The 19,168-nt window shown below is 38.5% G+C and overlaps 1 protein-coding gene across 1 annotated transcript in view; it reads right to left on the bottom strand.

The window, feature by feature from the left end:
• Positions 1-19,168, bottom strand: part of LOC114668132 (IgGFc-binding protein-like) — a 139,863-nt gene that overhangs the window by 62,236 nt on the left and 58,459 nt on the right. Inside the window, exons 20-23 of the mRNA XM_028823762.2 lie at positions 17,062-17,119; positions 16,332-16,335; positions 2,583-3,815; positions 465-799 (exon numbers count right to left, since the gene is read on the bottom strand). Coding sequence (XP_028679595.2) covers positions 465-799; positions 2,583-3,815; positions 16,332-16,335; positions 17,062-17,119 — 1,630 coding nt within the window. The remainder of the gene's footprint in view (positions 1-464; positions 800-2,582; positions 3,816-16,331; positions 16,336-17,061; positions 17,120-19,168) is intronic.

Here is a 19,168-nt window from a genome sequence, read left to right as displayed (position 1 = left end):
TCTGTACAGTAAAAATATATGTCAGCAGTGGAACAGGCTTAGCCACTCTTAAAGTCTATGTTTGGTATGTTTGGTGACGCAGTGGCTGCTGGTTCATTCATTTTTTTTATTCACTAGATCAAATATCAAAATGTGCCCGTTTGCCAAAGTAGTTAACTTCAATTCCATTCATATTTAAAGCTAACCTACTTTATAGTAAAAACTGTGCAGAACAAAAGTTTACAGTTGTTATTCTACAATAAAACATGTTAAAAATTAGGTAAATATGTTAAAATAGTGGACTTTACACTTAACATAACATTAAATGATAGGAGGTCAACTGACCCATACAGATTTGCCCCCAATTTCATTTTCTTACATTATATTTATATGTGAGTAATATGGAAGAAGGCCACAACTTTGACTTTTCTTAATCATCCTCATAACTGTCCTACTCAGTTGCCATGCCAGCAGGCTTCTCTTACCCGAATTCTGCCTTTCTCAGACTGGACCGCAGTGATGGTGTAGTCATACACTTTAATGATGACCATTCCCACATATGACACATGCATGTTGCCTCGGTTCTCATTTTTGGCTTCAACCTGAAAGGTCGGAAGACTGGTTTCTCCATGGCAGGTTTTGGCAATGGTGTATGTACAGGTGCCCATGAAGTCAAAAGTGCGCCCATCAAAAGTGTGATAGTGGGGGTCACCCATTGCCCAGCAGGTTCCTGGCACATTATTAATGCAGCTGGGGAAGCCGTCCTTCATCACACAGATCTCATTCTTATTACATGTTGTGGTTTTGCAGTCCAGAATGACTAAATCCAAGAAAAAGAGCACCAGTAAATAACAAAAAGGAGACTGGACTAACTTAAGTAACACAATTAGAATGAAAGGAAAAACAAATAGATGGTGTGAGAAAGAGACAGTATTAGGCAGGTTAGAAATAAAGGTATGACTGATCACAAAATTGTATAATTTATTGACAAATTTTTTAGGACATTTTAGTTTAGTTGTCCATTTTAGGGCAGCACAGTGGTGGCACTGCTGCCTTGCAGTAAGGAGACCCAAGTTTGCTTCCCAGGTCCTCCCTGCGTGGAGTTTGCATGTTCTCCCCGTGTCTGCGTGGTGCTCCGGTTTCCTCCCACAGTCCAAAGACATGCAGGTTAGGTGCATTGGTGATTCTAAATTGTCCCTAGTGTGTGCTTGGTGTGTGGGTGTGTGTGTGTGTGTCCTGTGGTGGGTTGGCGCCCTGCCCAGGATTGGTTCCTGCCTTGCACCCTGTGTTGGTTGGGATTGGCTCCAGCAGACCCACGTGACCCAGTGTTCGGATTCAGCAGCTTGGAAAATGGATGGATGGATGGATTTCCATTTTAAGTTGTTATTAACAGTCTCCATACTTGTGCACATTTTACAATCTTATTACTATGGTAGAAACCTTACAAATGAAAGTAATATATTTTAAAATGTTATTTTTAAATATAATTTATTATTGTTAATAGTATATTTAACAAAATGTTTATAGACAGTTTAGAAGGGAAATCTAAAGTGCTACTTGTTATTGCAATGTCTTTCATCACCTTTATCCTAAGTTATGATCCGTATGGCTATGCCAACCACAAAAACACACACAAAGAAAGGGTATGCATAAGTAAGCAGTTTAAAATAATGGCATGGCACAGTGGTTAGCAGAAATGCCTTATAGATTTCACCTCCTGTTTTGGAATCCAGCACCCATTTACTGAGTGGAGCTTGCCTGTTCTCCCCATGTCTACCTGGGTTTTCTCTTCCTGCTCTGGTTGTCCTCCCACATTGCCAACGTGTGTGTGTTTGGTGAATTTGTGTTCTTAAATTAACTTTGTGTAGGTGTGTGTGAATAGGCAATGTGATGGACTGGCCTTCCATCCTGGGTTGATTTCTGCCCTGTGCCTGATGCTTCTGTGATATGCTGCAGCCCAGCCTGACCATGAAGTGGATTAAGCAGATTTGAGAATGCTATGTATTTTATTTTACATTATGTCATAATAATACTAATAGATGATACTAACCCATTTGGAGTTATAAGTAGGATAAAAGGGGCAAACTTTACAAAGTGAAAAAGTGATAAACAGATAAGTAGGTTTGAGGGCGATGCAGTCTGTGCTGCTATAGGCCCATACAGTTCATAGTCTTCTTATGTGGTGCTCAAGAGGAAGAAGGAAACTTCAGGTGTCAGTCAGAGCATCTCTCCAGCTACACAAACAATTTTAAAAGTCTCAAAGACAGCAATGGATGCCAATGAGACTTTTCAAAACAGCTCAAGCATAAATATAATTTCAAAAGATATCCCTCTGAATGGAAGGAAACCATTCTCAACATCACTTCTCATATAATGCTCTTCTGAAGTGCTGGACTTAAAGTACTGGATGCATATTGAGGATATAAACTAAAACAAAGAAGGAATTATCGATAGATAGATAGATAGATAGATAGATAGATAGATAGATAGATAGATAGATAGATAGATAGATAGATAGATAGATAGATAGATAGATAGATAGATAGATAGATAGATAGATAGATAGATAGATAGATAGATAGATAGACAGATGTTGCACTTACCTACAGGACCACACGGTATCACTGAGCCATAACCATTCATTTCACTGGTGCCCACTCCATAGACAATGAAATTTGAGTTTAGATGGCTGAAGGTGTGCCGACCAGGTCTATCTGAATAGTTCACCTCAGCCCAGGAGTACTCTGACCCCCCTATTGCCCTCCATGTAATGTCTGACTGCAGCAGTTTTCCATCAAGCTTAATTTCTGCCCTGGCACTCTCCCGAGCCACAATGATTGCTAAATTTCTGAACTTATCTTGTCCTTGCAATGTGAAACTGTTACAAAAACTGCCTGTGTCTACAACGTTAATGAGAAAAGGGTCAAATGAGTCATCACCTATATAGCCACCAGTTGACAAAAACATGACCTGGATGCCTTTGTTAGCTGAGATGATGATAGCATTGGGAAATTTGACATCTATCTGAATCAGTTTCTCCTGCATCAAGGTGATAGATTCACGGGTGCCACCAGACTCAATAGTGACCTTGGTAAGCTCAGATGCGAAAATGTAGGCATAATCAACCTCAGTCTGGAATGCAAGAGGAGGGATAATGAAATTGCTGCCCCACTTCGGAACAGGTAGCAGCTGTTCATACACGTGGTTGCATTTGGTGTTCTTCCATGTACACATGTGACCACTTAAGACAGCCACGGGAGAATTGGATCTAATACGGGTACCAGATAAGCTATGGACACTCTGCAGCTGGACACTTTCATATGCTTTAAGCTCAATACTTAGTCTGGATCCACCAACATATAGTTTACCTTCAAACCTCACTGTCCCCTTGAGGAAGACTTCCACCACATTAGGGACATTGTAGTTTGTAATTGCTATCTCCTTATAATACTTAGGGGGGTTTCCCTCTGGTGTAAAGGCATAGTAATCTGTGCCCCACTCACTTACTGGGTAAATAATGGAGGTATCAGCTGATACCTTCTTAGAGTTGAAGCTCAGCACTGTTATGTCTTGTGTTGCTTGAATGAGAACTGTGTTAAAATACTTTTTGGTCTGAAGCAGCTCAATGTCGTTTGGCAAGGAAACTGTTACACCCTGACCAGGTGCAACATCAAAGTTTTGTGAAAATGATGTCTCTGGTACTGTGACTTTGATTTGTGTTTTTGGGTAGTAGGCTGAGATTTGAAGTTCAAACTGTGGGTCATCTGCAGTCGGGTCTATGTTTTGCATAAAAACTGTAGCAAATTCTTTTCCTGCATATCTGGCTGAGCAGATCCCTGAATAAAAAAAAAACACAAACAGAGAAAAGGTGTAAGATACGTGATTTTTGTTGGTCTTTCGACTATACCCATTTCCTCTCTGCCTGTGTCATTTGGACAGCCTCAGTTATCCTTTGGTGTTTCACCTTCTGCTCTCCACTGCCATCTGTTGCCTACATTTGAGCGCTTTGAGTAGTGAGAAAAGCACTATATAAATGCAAAGAATTATTATTATTATTATTACATTTCTTTCCTTTATATCTTTAACATTTAACTATAAATCCCATTCTCTTCAAGATATTGAACTTTCTTTCCTGATCAAAAAAGCAAGTTCAGTTCAAAACTCCAGGAATGAAGCAATGAAGAATATTATTGTAGTCAGCAAAACAAGTAACCATTTGGGAAAGTTAAAGCAAATTTGTGACATGTAGTTGCTGAGATTAAATTTTTGACCAAAAATTAGGTTGCAAGCTACTATCCTAGGATCAAACCTTTTCTTTTGGGCTTGCCTCTCTGCTATTCAAGGGATAAGCAAATGAGCTAACTCAACACAAAACTGTAAAACTACAGGTAAGGGTAAGAGTACCATTGTTAAAATACAAATCTCTTTGAAGTGGAAGTAGTAGAGTGTTGTACCGTGTTAGCAATCATAGATGTAGTGAGAAGTGAAGCCAAATGACACCTTTTATTGGCTAACTAAAAAAATTACAATATGCAAGCTTCTGAGGCAACTCCGGACCTTTCTTCAGGCAAGGTGCAATCACGGTATGAATTACATCTTGCCTGAAGAAGGGGCCTTAGTTGCCTTGAAAGCTTGAATACTCTAATCTTTTTAGTTAGCCAATAAAAGGTCATTTTACTTGATGTCTCATTTGAAGTGGAAGGAAGTTCCTATGTGTACAGGATAAATGTGCCATTTACATCTGTTAGCCGAAACTGGGATCAAGTGAATGTTCTGATATTTGCTTTCATTACGTGTTTAAAAAATTAAACCCTCCCTGCTTCCGCCCAATCAACATTAATAATAAAAGTTATTTCAGTATTGTTTTTATATTTAACATCATTTTGTAATAATCCCAAAAGTCACTTACTGTATGGCACAAATTGGGTTGCAAGATGTTGGTATTCTTAAATTTCAAATTTGGGTAAAAAATAACCAGAATGAAACAGCTTTCTCATGAAATACATCAATCCATTGACATTTGACAAAATGAAGGTTTATCCATATTACAGATTGCTAAGAAACTGGAGATTTGATACAAAGGCTAAGAGAAAAGGAAAGGCTAAGCTGAATCTAAGCAGGACAGAATAAGAAGTAGAAGGCCCAGATGTATGAGGAACAAATGTCTTTCGGGTCCTCAGTTGGCTGCTTCTTTAAATACACACCAAATACCAGTGTCTGTTGCAAGAATGAAATGAGCCAAAATGAGGTACCACATTTCTCAAGTTCATTGCCGAGGTAGAGGCAGCTGAGGGGGTTGGTTTGGGGGGTCCTTTAATAGGCGATCCCTTGCAGTTTTCAGTTTGCAACTTGTCTTAGTGTGGTGTGCACTGTGCTTTCGCTGTCAAAACGTTCTTCAAAAACAGCAAATCCATCATCTCTTCACAATGCGCCTTCAGAACGCACTTCAGCATTCCTCCTAACAGTGACGTCCCAAATCGGAAAATAATTCTTGAATGGGTGGCTAAATTTAGACAGACGGGTACAACATTGAACAGAAACTCTCCAGGCCACCCTCGGACTATACGAAGGCCTGAAAACATACAAGCTGTAAAGGCATCAATTTTGTGGTCTCTTAGACATTGAGCGTGCAAACTGGCTTCTGCCTTAGGCATTTCCAACATGTTCTTGAGGAGGATTTTGCATGAGGACCTTCATTTCCATCCATACAAAATGATGGTAGTGCAGGAACTCACTGAGAGAGACTGGGAGAGCCGTAGAGAGTTGTCACTCGAACATTCTGCAAACCGTTCATCAGGATGCCATCGTCATGTGAAATGACAAGGTACATTTCCATTTGAATGGTTGCGTAAATAAGCAAAACTTTCACTATTGAGCTGGAACCAACCCTCGTGAATGTCATCAGAGACCCCTGCACAGTGAGCGTATTACAGTTTAGTGCACCGTTGCAGAATCTGGCATTGTAGGCCCTTACCTTTTTGAGGAAGGTGCAGAAATGGTCACTGTCACTTTAGAACATTACATTGAAATGCTAGAGAACTTTTTGCTACCCCACCTGGAAGAAATGGATGTGGTGGATGCCCGGCTTCAACAGGATGAAGCAACAGCTCATATGGTGCCGAGATCCATGCAAGTTTTGCTGGAGATGTTTCCGGGGAAGCTCATCTCCCTGAGCAGAAATGCTGGGTGGCCATCACGTTCGTCTGATCTCACTTCTTGTGGGGCTATCTCAAGTCGAATGTATACACATGCCAACCTCAAAACCTTGAAGCCCTCAAGGACGCTATTCGCCACAAAATCTCCACTATTCCCCTTGAAATGGCCAAATGAGTCATGCAAGTGTTCAGAAATCAAATCATCTGCTCTGCGCTCCAATAAATGCAAGTTATCGCAAATATACTAATAACCCAATTGTGCTTTACTCACTCAGAATATGGAACCAATTTAGAAAGCAATTTAAGATGGAAAATCTTTTATCTGTGGCACCCCTGCAGGAGAACCACCTCTTTCAACCCTCGCAAAAATATCCAGTTTTTAATACCTGGAAAAGTTTTGGGATTAAATTGCTCAGAGATCTTTATATAGACAACATATTTGCATCATTTGAACAATTATGTTCCAAATTCAACCTCCCAGCCACACATTTCTTTCACTATCTTCAAATTAGAAACTTTGCTAAACAGAAACTGCCTGATTTTCCTCATCTCCTACCCTCCACCATGCTGGAAAAAATACTGCTAATTTTCGAGGAATTAAACACCATTTCTGCATTATATAAAATCTTGTTAGAGTCCTTTCCTTTCAAAGATCCAAGAGGACAATGGGAAAAAGATCCTTTAATTAATATATCAGAAAAGGAGTGGAAGGTAGCATTGCAGAGAATTCACTCGAGCTCCATATGCACAAAGCATAGAATTATTCAACTAAAAATGATATATCGAGCTCATCTGTCTCGTTTAAAACTGTCCAAAATGTTTCCAGGGCAAGATCCAACCTGCGAACGCTGCAACTAAGCTCCTGCCTCACTGGGTCACATGTTCTGGGCCTGCACCAAACTAACATCATTTTGGACCAAAATTTTTAAGTGCCTTTCAGACAGCCTTGGTATCACAATCCCTCCTAACCCACTAACAGCTGTGTTCGGTGTTCTTCTAGATGGACTTGAAGTGGAGAAGGACAAGCAAACAGTGATTGCATTCACTACACTTTTGGCACGCAGACTTATTTTGTTAAATTGGAAGAATCCTAACTCTCCTCTGATAAGTCAGTGGGAAACCGATGTTTTATATTATTTGAAATTGGAAAAAATCAAATTCTCAGTTAGAGGATCTGTACAGAATTTTTTCAAAACCTGGCAGGATCTAATCAATAATATTTTAGAATAAGAAGAAATAATTATTTCAGCATTTCTTTCCCTTCTCCATTTTTTATTTACCTATACATATTTTTTCCTTTCTTTTGTTTATTTTTGCCCTATTATAAAGCCCTAAGCAATTCTCCTTTGGCCATGCTCTCCTACTCAAGGGTGGGGTTTGATTTGTCTTCAATCCTTTTTTGTATAAATTGATCTATTTGTATGGAATGATTACAATAAAATTAATAAATAAAAAATATATAAAAAAAAGAAATCATCTCGAAGAGTGTATCGCTAATGAAGGCCACCACGTTGAAAGACATCATTTTTAAAACACAGTGAAAAAAATCTATTGTGTATACCCTTTCTTGCATCGTAATGAAATTGATTTTATTTTGTAACGTTTTTGTAGCATAAATGCTTGACATGTGGTACTTGTGTACCATAAAACTGGACATCATCCATCCATAATGCTCTTTTCCAGTCATCCATCATCCAATGTTTGTGTTAGTTTGCCCATTTAAACCCTTTTCTTATTTGCCAGTTTCAGATTTTGCTTTTTCTTTTAAACTCTGCTTCTGAGGTCAGCATCCCAGAGTTCCTTTTTTCACCATTTACTTTTGTATGTACTGTTTAAGGAAGCAGTTAACTGAGGACCTGTAAAGTGTTTTCTTTTTTAACACTGCAGACTCTATCTGAACGTATCCTGTTGTGCAGTTGTGCACCTGGGCCTTGAGCTTCTTTGTCTGTCCTGGTTAGATTCAACTTGGCCTCCTCTCTGGTGAGCGCCATGATAAAGTGGTTTTATCTTGTCCATTTTGGAACTCAGAATTGAACTTTAAGAATACCAGTACCTTGCAAACTCAGGAAAGACAATTGACTTGCTGTATTGAACAGAATTACAGATTTTAGCAGTACTAACACAAAAACAAAGGTTTCTTTGACAACAAATTAGCATTTATACATGATTGATTAAAGATGATCTGACACTTTTTACTATTTAGATACTGAATTAATGGCTCCTGTTTATTTATAAGTGGTATATAAATAACAACAACAACAACATTTATTTCTATAGCATGTTTTCATATAATTGATGTAGCTCAAAGTGCTTTACAAGGTGAAGAAAGAAAAGTTTATAAAAATAAATAAATAAAAATATAAAAATAAGATTAGGCAATACTAAGTAAAAAAGAATAAAGTAAGTAAAAACAAAATCTGCAAGGGTTCCGAGGCCACAAGACCATCCAGCCCCTACTGGGCATTCTACCTAACATAAATGATCTAAATCGGTCCTCATAAATGATTTTTAGTCATGTCAAGCAGTAGTACCCTTTTGCAACATTTGTAAAGATTTAGTTATATTTTTAAATCAGTTCAAATGGTACCTTAATAAAAAAGTTTTAATTTCTATCTAAAATATGAACATTTATGTATGATTCCAAACTTTTGAACGCTACTCTATATGTAATCTCAAGTTCATCACCGGCCCTGTCAATGTCTTCATGTATTTTTTTTCATTCTCCAAGTGTTCCTCTTGATTTTTTTTCAAGGTTCTACAGTAAACTCTCATATCCCAAAATTAATTTCACAATTTTTTACAAAGTCTCATGAAGTTTTTTATAAAAAAATCATAAGGAGCCAAATCCATTAATTCTTTCATAAAGGGAGACTCTAGTCTCGTGTAGTATAGAGGCATACAGGCAGGAATTCAAGGTGGAATGACATGCAGTCTTTAGATACAAAAATATCATTGAAAATCAGTTTCGCCTAACTGAGAATGTGTGCCAATTCAAAGACAAGAGACAAAAGCTGGCTGAGATGTTGATTCTACTTAATTTTTTAAACATCTTTGAAGGCCAGTGTTCACCTTCTGGGTCCTCCCTACATGGAGTTTGCATGTTCTCCCTGTGCCTGTGTAGGTTTCCTCCCAGTGCTGTTGTTTCCTCCCATTATTCAAAGACATGCAGGTTAGAAAAATTAACTACGGTAAATTGGTCCTAGTGTGTGTTTGGTGTGCTTCGTATATGTGTGGTCACCCTGAGATGGACTGGCGCCCAGTCTACGGTTTGTTTCTGCCTTGCATCCTATGCTAAGTGGGATAGGCTTCATCATCCCCCCATGACCCTGGTCTGGATTAATTGGGTTAAAAATAACATGACATCTCTGGTGTGTGTAATATATCTTAAAATTTAATTAAAGCTTCCAGTCTTGCCTTAATCAAACATTTTGTTGTGCTTCACTAATGTAACGCACCACTGATTTCACAAATGTACCTCAGCAGGACATTTTTAAAATGTGGTTGTCAGGATAGGTAAAAGATCTGGAGTTCTCCACAGAACCTGCAGAAAAGTGCAACCAAATTATAAAAATTATGGCTAAAAAGAAAGTATAATTCTGAAAAAAAAACAGCGATGAATAATAAGAATTAAAAAAAAACGAGATCAAGTCTGCCTTTTGAAGAACTATAAACAGAAATAGCTAAATAAAATAATGAAAGCATTTACTTACCAAAGACTAAAGCCGCCAGCAGACACTGCAGCCACCCCATGGTTCCCATGTCTACAAGAGTAGATAGAATCCTAGTTAGATGACTTAGAGCAAGTGAAAAATCAGAACAGACTGAAGCCATATTAGCAAACAAAGGTTCCATATCTTAAAATTATTATTATTAGCAAGCAAGGGGGTTCATGGGATCCCCTCGAGGTTGCTGGATATCATGGCCGGCCTGTACACTGGTACTGTGAGTGATGTGCAGAATGGAGGCAGAACCTCTACTTTTTTCCCAGTTGATTCTGGGGTTCGTCAGGAGTGTGTTTTTGCTCCTACTCTGTTCACTGCTTGTATAGACTGGGTGTTGGGCAAGGTCGTGGGGTCCAGCGGCTGTGGGGCATCTGTTGGTGAAGAAAGATTCACGGATCTTGATTTTGCTGATGACGCTGTGATCTTCATGGACTCAATGGAGGCTCTGATCGGGATGCTCGAGAGACTGAGCGAGGAGTCTGAGTGTCTGGGCTTGCGAGTGTCCTGATAAAAATCAAGATCCAGGCCTTTAATGACCTCTTGGGCACAGCCATCAGCAGTGTGTCTGTTTGTGGAGAGAGTGTCAACCTTGTTGAGAGGTTTCCTTACCTTGGCAATGACATTCATGTCTCTGGCGACTCCTCCTATGAAGTCAGTAGATGGATTGGGAGAGCATGGGGGGTCATGAGGTTGCTGGAAAGGGGTGTGTGGCGCTCCCGATATCTATGCAAAAGGGTGAAGGTCCAAGTCTTTAGAGTCCTGGTGCTTCCTGTCTTGCTATATGGTTGCAAAACATGGACGCTATCCAGTGACCTGAAACAAAGACTGGACTCCTTTGGTACTGTGTCTCTCCGGAAAATCCTTGGGTGATTTTGTGTTGAATGAGAAGTTGCTCATGGAGTCCCATATTAGGCACATTAACTGCATTGTGAGGGAGCGTCAGTTACGGCACTACGACCATGTGGCGCATTTCCCCGAGGGTGATCCGGCTCATAAGATCCTCATTGTTGGGGACCTGAGTGACTGGACCAGGCCAAGGGGTCACCCACATAACACCCAACTGTGAGAGATAGAGGGTCATTTCCAGAGTGGTACTGGACTGTGTGTCATTCTGGGGGGTTGCCAAGCGGGATCCCAAGTTGTTTTGTCGTATAGTGGGTGCAGCAACGCACTGTACCTGTGCATGCTCCCCAACGTGACTTGACCTGACTTGATTAGCAACACCGGGGGCTGCTGCTAGTGTAAATCAAATCAAATCAAGATTTGTTGTGACCACACTTTGCCTTTAAAACTCCATTCATTCTGTATGGTTCACTGTCTGTCATGTGGTTTTTATAAGAAATCTGACTGGAATTTTGAGCTAAACATCTTGGAGCACTTGCCCTCCATACTTTTGCTGCCTTTGGCTATCTTGTTTGATTCTAACTCTCCAGGTAACCCCTGGTAGTCTCAATAATGTTAATATCAGGGCTTTTGGAGGCCATATCACCTGTTGCAGAAATGCTTGTCCTGAGTATATTTCTTTAAAATCTTCACTATGTGTTTAGGGTCATTGTCCTGCTGCAGAATGAACTTAGGACTGATAAGACACCTTCCTAATGGCACTATATGATTGATGAGAATCTACTTGGACTTCTCAACATTGGTAATTCTATTAATTCTTATTAGAACCCGTTTTCAGAAATTCAGCCCCAAACCTGTAAGGAATCTGTGCCATGCTTTACTGTTGGCTGCACACTGATTCATACAGCACTCTCCAGCTCTTCACATGATCAACTGCTACCTTTTTAAGATAACACTTCTTTAAGTTTGTCTTGTCAGTGCAGTACACTTGCTGTCATTATTCAGAACTTATGCCCTTGCGTGTTTGTGCATGGACACGTAGAAATGAAAACTTTGGCAGCAACTCTTCCATGATGAAAACTTTCAAAATGACTTTCTTGATATTTTGGACTCATACAGGAGGCACTTAGTCTGTAGAAGAGCCAGAGAATGCTAAAATATGAATGTCTTGAGACAACAGTGAAGCACAGCAGAGGTTCCTTGAGGATTTGTGGCTGCATTTCTGCACATGGACTTGGTGATCTTGTCAGAATTAATGGAATTCTCAATGCTGAGAAGCACAAGCAGATTCTCATTCAAGGAGGTGCTTGATTGGTCCCAACTTAATTCTGCACCAGGGAGAAAACCCCAAACACACAGTGGATTTCTTTATAAAACTGCACAACAAGACAGTCAACCTTAGAGAAGCGATGCAGTTTTAAAGGCAAAATTTGTCACAACCAATAATAATTTGATTTAGTTTCCTACTGATTACTGCTGTTTATAGTAATTGCTTTTAATTTGTTTGAAACTGTCATTTCATTATTTTTAAATCAGTTATATAGTGTGTTAAAGTGCCTGTCATATCTATCTCTATATAGTTTATTATATACACACATACTGTATATACGTATGTGTGTGTATAGGACAGATGTGCTAACACCAAACACACACATATGTTAACTACCACATATAGCTAAGACAGTGTTTATTTTTACAAACTTCCAAATAGCACACTAAATTATGTCTGTACAGTATAATATTTAAACACACTACCAGTCAAATGTTTGGAATCACTCAGAAATGTTCATGTTTTTGATAGATATTGATGTTTTGTTACCCTGATATCATTAAATTACTTTAAAAATGTAGCAAAGTCATTACTAGTGCTTATATCAAGGATTAAGGATCTTTTATTGTTATTACAGCATCCACATGCAGAAATGAAATTTGGTACTCAGGTGGCTATTATATTGGCGCCTACTGCGTGATGTTAATGATTTTTAATATATTATTCGCATATGACTGCAATTTCACTATTTGTAATAGCCACTCATTCAGTGTCCTAATGGTAAAGTCCTTTGGCTTATCCTTAAAAAGTCATGTTTAAATGTCAAATGGTTATTAGGGAAACCTTTATAATTGGACTAGCTGTACTCCGTGGCTGCGCCCACATAGTAATGAAACAGGACAAACTTTAAAAATCAATAGACATTGGCACTATATCTGATTATGTTCAGCTCTGACGGAAGAGCGTTCCCCGCGTGGGGAGAAAAGAACATGGCTGTGATATCTCTTCTAAAACACACGTAGCTCTGATCTCTCTCTCAAACATGCCAAACATTACTCCTTAACAATCTGTAGATGATAATGTCTGTTGAACAAACAGGTATCACTAGCTAAGCAGAGGCAAGGTACGCTCCAACATGTGGCGAGAGGTAGAGCGACTCGAATGGAGGCTGGCGAAGGCCTTGCCTCCCCCTGCTCTTGGCCCACAGCCATTCTCTTGGATTTGCATAAATACATTGGTACCGCAAGCGAGCTATAGTACTTAGTGGAATGAGAGAAGTCACAAAATCAACCGGAAAGTTCGAGCAAATAATAGAAAACAACCAGATCTAAATCCATGAAGCAATTCTCTCATGAAAAGCGGACAGACATACAGACAGAATGGGCTTTGACCACAAAATTTTTAAAACCATTTCTTAGCAAGCACCTATGGGCCAAGGGTAACCTAAATTCCAAAATTCAAATCCCAAGTCTTCATGGTTCGGGAGATTTCATGATGAATGAGTTAGTGGTATTTGGTTTTGGCTAATAATAATAATAATAATAATAATAATACATTTTTATTTATTTATAGGCACCTTTCTAAACACTGAAGGACACGGAACAATAGATGAAACACACATTATAAACAAAACTAAAACATAAAATTTAAAATCAGACAGAGCAATTGTTGTCAAAGAGAAAAGCAGTCTTAAACAAATGAGTTTCAAGTTTAGATTTGAAAAGTGAGAATGATTCAATATTTCTAAGCTCAGATGGCAGTGAGTTCCAAAGCTGGGGAGCAGAGCAACTGAATGCTCTGCTCCCCATGGTGGTAAGATAGACAAAGGGGACAGTCAAGTGGATGGATGAAGAGGATCTAAGGGTGCAGGAGATTAGCACCACTTAAACATCTTGTTTTGTTCACTTAGGTTGCAAGGTACTGCCATTCCTAAAGTTCAGTTCTGGGTTCAAAAATGGTTAAAAAATGAAACAGCTTTCTCAAGAAATATGTCAGTCTATGTTTTCTTTTTTTTTTCTGAATGAAGGTTATTCCATGCAACAAACTGCTAAGAAACTGAAGATTTCTTTCAAAGGTGTCTACTAATGTCCTGAGAGGAGAGGGCAACCTGGACCTAACCAGGGAAGAAAAAGAGGGGTAAGATCCAGAAGCCCAACTGCATAAGAGGATAAAGACTTCAGAGTGTGTTATATGGGAGGCAAATCTCTAACAGGTCCTCAGATGTCTTCTCTCTTAAATACATGCTAAAATCCAGTGTCATCTGCAACAAAGAGAAAATGACTCCACAATGCTGATCAGGCGGAGTGGTGGCTCTGAGGCTAAGGATCTGCGCTGGTATCCCGAAGGTTGCCCGTTCGAATCCCCGTCACTGCCAAAAGAGATCCTACTCTGCTGGGCCCTTGAGCAAGGCCCTTAACCTGTAATTGCTCCAGGGACGCTGTACAATGGCTGACCCTGCGCTCTGACCCCAAGGGGTATGCGAAAAACTAACAAACACTGTTGTAAGTCGCTCTGGATAAGAGCGTCTGCTAAATGATGTAAATGTAAAAAATGATCATAATGTGGTTCTCCATCCAATATCTGCATTCTTTTTCCAATTTTAATGTTTTTCTTTTATTTGCTAGTATTAGATATGTTTTTTTTTTATTTGAAACTCTACCTCCAGGACCAGCATCCCAGAATCATCCTTTCTCTGTTGCATAAGATACTGGCATTTGGCATGTATTTAAGGAAGAAGCCAACTGAGGACCTCCATGTTTTGTTTTTTTTTAAGATTACATACTCTCATACTCTAATGTCCTTAACCTTTTATAGTGTTGTCTGTCTGGAACTTCCACTGCTTTGTCTATCGTGTTTTGCCCTCTTTTCTCAAGACAGAAACAGACACCTTTGTATGAAATCTTCTATTTTTTGGAAATCCGTCACATCGAATAACCTTCATTCTGCAAAAATGAAAACAATAGGCTGACATGTTTCTTGAGAAAAGCTGCTTCATTTTGGCCATTCTTGAACCCAAAAGTGAGTTTTAAGAAATCCAGTTCCTTCCACCACAACTGAACAGAATAACAGGTTTCAGCAGTGCTAATGGAATTACAAAGGTTTCATTAATAACCACATGGCAATTAAAAATAATTAATTAAGGTTAAGCTAAGAGAGTTTACCAATAGGATACTGAAAGAATTGCTACTGAAAACTGTGCTTTGCAGTCATATGTGAATAATAAATAAAAAGCAATGCATGGGCTGTATTTCTAAATCGATTTAACAGTATCTTCATTGAAAAAAAGTATCAATTTTAACCAAATATATGATTGTATCTTGGTGATTCCAAACCTGTGTCCAATAGCATTGTGTGTATATATACCGGGCCACGGAAGTAAAGCCAAATAAGAAGTAATTTGAGACTTAAAACAAAAATGACATTAACCTAAAAATGTAGAAAGTTAATTAAGCACTGATAGCTGTATAGCGATGTTAGTCATTCTGTTCTGCATGCACATCTGATTAGTAAGATTGACTTACCTGTCTAAGAAACCAATCTAGACGAATCTTTGTGATGCCCACTTAAATACTTTAAATAGAGGATGTGCAATCCAATCAGCTGCCTCAAGAGCACCAGCCTTCCTAAATTGGCACAGCTTGAATATTGTGTGCTCACACAGTCAAGGTGTGGTCAGCTAGTTTATCACATCTGTGGAACGGGCTAGGCTAGATAATGACTCAAAACACCCAAGAAGTGGATCTAAAGATGGTATTTTATGAACAAAACTGTAGTAAAAATGTGGTTTGTGCTCTCTCATTTGCAAAGAACAAGTAGATAGATAGATAGATAGATAGATAGATAGATAGATAGATAGATAGATAGATAGATAGATAGATAGATAGATAGATAGATAGATAGATAGATAGATAGATAGATAGATAGACACAGACAGACAGACAGACAGACAGACAGACAGACAGACAGACAGACAGACAGAGATAGATAGATAGATAGATAGATAGATAGATAGATAGACAGACAGACAGACAGACAGACAGACAGACAGACAGACAGACAGACAGACAGAGAGAGACAGACAGACAGACAGACAGACAGACAGACAGACAGACAGACAGACAGACAGACAGATAGATAGATAGATAGATAGATAGATAGATAGATAGATAGATAGATAGATAGATAGATAGATAGATAGATAGATAGATAGATAGATAGATAGATAGATAGATAGATTAATCCCCTAATAGGTTAAAAATTTAATTAGTTTACTTTGAATTAGTAAGTAACAGGCAATTTTTAAGGTTTAAATTTTGATTTGTCTCTGTTTATAATAGAATAAAATTTAACTCTTTGCCATACTGACCTATAAAGTAAAAAAAAAAAATGTAAAGATACTTTGAAGCAATATTGAGTAATATGCCATGGGAGTCATATCCATTAAGAGTGTAAATGTGTCCCCATTGAGCTGAAAGTGCAGGCCCCCTTTCAACATGGACCCTTCTCCCATTCCTCTTCAATCACTGATCCCCAGAGTGAAGCTATGAGTGAGAAAATATTGAATATAACAGTCAAGTTCAAAATGGAAGATTTTGATGAAAAATTGAGTATTTTTTTAATAACAAAGGAAAAATAATCAAGTAGGAAAACACAGAATAATTGAACAAGACTATATCCGTATCTGACAGAGGTGTAGTTGTTATTGTCTTTCAGTTCTACAAGTGGGTTTTGTGCATATATTACATTCCACTGATTTTCCTATTTGATGAAAATAACATCTTTCTGCAGAATGGCAGTGCTAGGGCTCTGGGGAAGGTTCACACTGAAAAAGAGAAGCCCTCATTTATTGTAGAAGAAATTTCCCATTGGCAGGGCTTTTAGTGATAAGTAAAATATCTTACGGTGAGTTTAAATAGGAAATGGTATTTAATTCTCATCAAGCTAGTGCACCCACTCTTCTTTGGCCAGCTTGATAGTCAATCATTTTCAGTTTCCAACACTATAATTTCCTTCATTAGAGGAAAGTCTTTTTAGAGAAAAAAGGTAAAAAGGTAAAATTTTTAGAAAATTTTTGACACAGGACAGCACCTACCCCTTCATCTGATGTATCCACATCTAATCCAGCTATTATCTGGGTATCAGAATAGGTGCTAAAGTAAAAAAAAGTTTTTAAGTGCTGACAGGATTTGTGTGCTTCATTAGACCATTCCAATTTCTTCAGTCATGGGTGAAATGATTGTAGTAAATTTTATAAATCCACAGAGAGAAACTAGGCACAGAGCTTGCTGGAAGAAGGCAGATGGTTTTCTGTTCAGAACTGCTTTAATTTTAGTTTGATCGATGTTTAAACCAAAATGAGAATTTTCACACCCTAGAAAGATTCCTTTTATTTTGTGGAATTCACACTTTTCCAACTTTACACCTCAGTTGTGTTTGTGTAACTGAAGAAAAGATAATCCTACATCCTGTTGAATATAATCTGACAGACAATTGTATAAAGTGAAAATAAAAAGTCTACATACCCCTGCCATAGTCGCAGATTTTGTGTAAGTTCAGAGCCACTTTAATTGATGTCAGGTGTATACTAATTCCTATCGGTATTGATATCGGTACTATTGGTATTGTGACTGGTTGATTCTGAACGCAGCAACAGCCTTGATTATTAAACGTTGTGCACACTAATGCAACCAGATTTTTGTATGATTTTTTCCCCTATTTTCACTAAACAGTGTCTGATTTGTTTTCACCTACTTTTTATAATTTGCAATTTTGCAATTAAGGTGGAATAAGTTCTGACAGGATTTATCTTAGTTTCATTTTTGTATTACACAAAATCTGCAATTTTGGCAGGGGTGTGTAGACTTTTTATATCCACTTTATAGCATGTTCAAGAGTAAGAGGCTCCAGTGGCCTTAAAATATTATTATGTGTTATTAGGTTGACACCAAGGAAACCTATTATGGCTGAGATGCAATTGGTTACATTTCTTTTATTTTTCCAATTGGAGCACAGGCAGGCAAATTGACTTACACAGTGTTAGTAGCAAGATTTGAAACAACAACCTCACGGCTTGAAGTCCTATGTCCAAAGCCATAAGCACTACAACACACTGCCCATAATTGCCCATAGGGGAAAAAAACAAACTACAAATATTGTATACAGAAATTAACTTTGATAGTTACATAGTACTTTTGATACATCTGATTAACCGATGGCACTATAGCTGACTGCCATTGAATTATGAAATTTCCCAGGTGAAGCCAGGAAACAGAGCTAGTTGCCTATATAAATGACACCTTTTGCTGGCCATGTGACATGTGATGTCATTGTGCAGTTACTATAAAATATGTTGGCACAGTAATATTTGCATCCAGCTTTTGGACAGCAAATCAATTAATGATCTGGGGCCTCATGTATAACGCCGTGCGTAGAACTCACACTATAACATGGCGTAAGCACAAAAGCGGGATTGTGTGTACGCACAGAAAAATCCAGATGCAGGAATCTGTGCGCACGCATACTTTCACGTTCTTCTGCTACATAAATCCCGATTTGCGTGAAAAGTAACGCACGTGCACGCGTCTTCTGTCCCGCCCCAACTCCTCCCAGAATTACGCCTCTTTGAATATGCAAATCAATATAAATAGCCTTCTGTGAAAAGACAATGGGAAAAGCACGGGAGAAAATATAAGAATTTCAGCGAATACCAAGTGGAGGCAAATGAAAAACGTACTATTTGTTGGTTTAAACAGTGGTATAATCAACAAAAAGAAGCTGATCGAGTGACAGTGTGTCGGAGAAACTCGAAGGCTCAACTTCACAAAGTCGCACAGTGCCTGAAATAAAAAAGAAATCACATATCAAAGTCGCCGTGAAAAAGCGAGTCGTAGCCCACCGTCTGAGTGTCATATGAAAGCTTATTAGGGTACAGACAAAAAAAAGGCACACAGTGGGGAAAAAAGCACGAAATGTCAACTTTAATCTCGAAATTTCCACTTTAATCACGTAGTTTATTTTGCCATTAAAGTAGAACATCTTAAACTTCATCTTAAAATCGTTTAATTTACTAGTTTCTCAAATCCTATTGTAACTGAAGTGGCATGTTAAATGCTTTGTTCTGTATTTGATCTTCTATGTGCTCTATGTGTATGAATCACTACCTGCTTTTTAAACGGGCTTTCTCTTTCTCCGACGGGACA

Source organism: Erpetoichthys calabaricus, chromosome 17, assembly GCF_900747795.2.
Source record: "Erpetoichthys calabaricus chromosome 17, fErpCal1.3, whole genome shotgun sequence".
NCBI lineage: Eukaryota > Metazoa > Chordata > Cladistia > Polypteriformes > Polypteridae > Erpetoichthys > Erpetoichthys calabaricus.
Note: the sequence above shows the minus strand (reverse complement) of the source record. Positions and strands in the feature narration are given on the sequence as shown.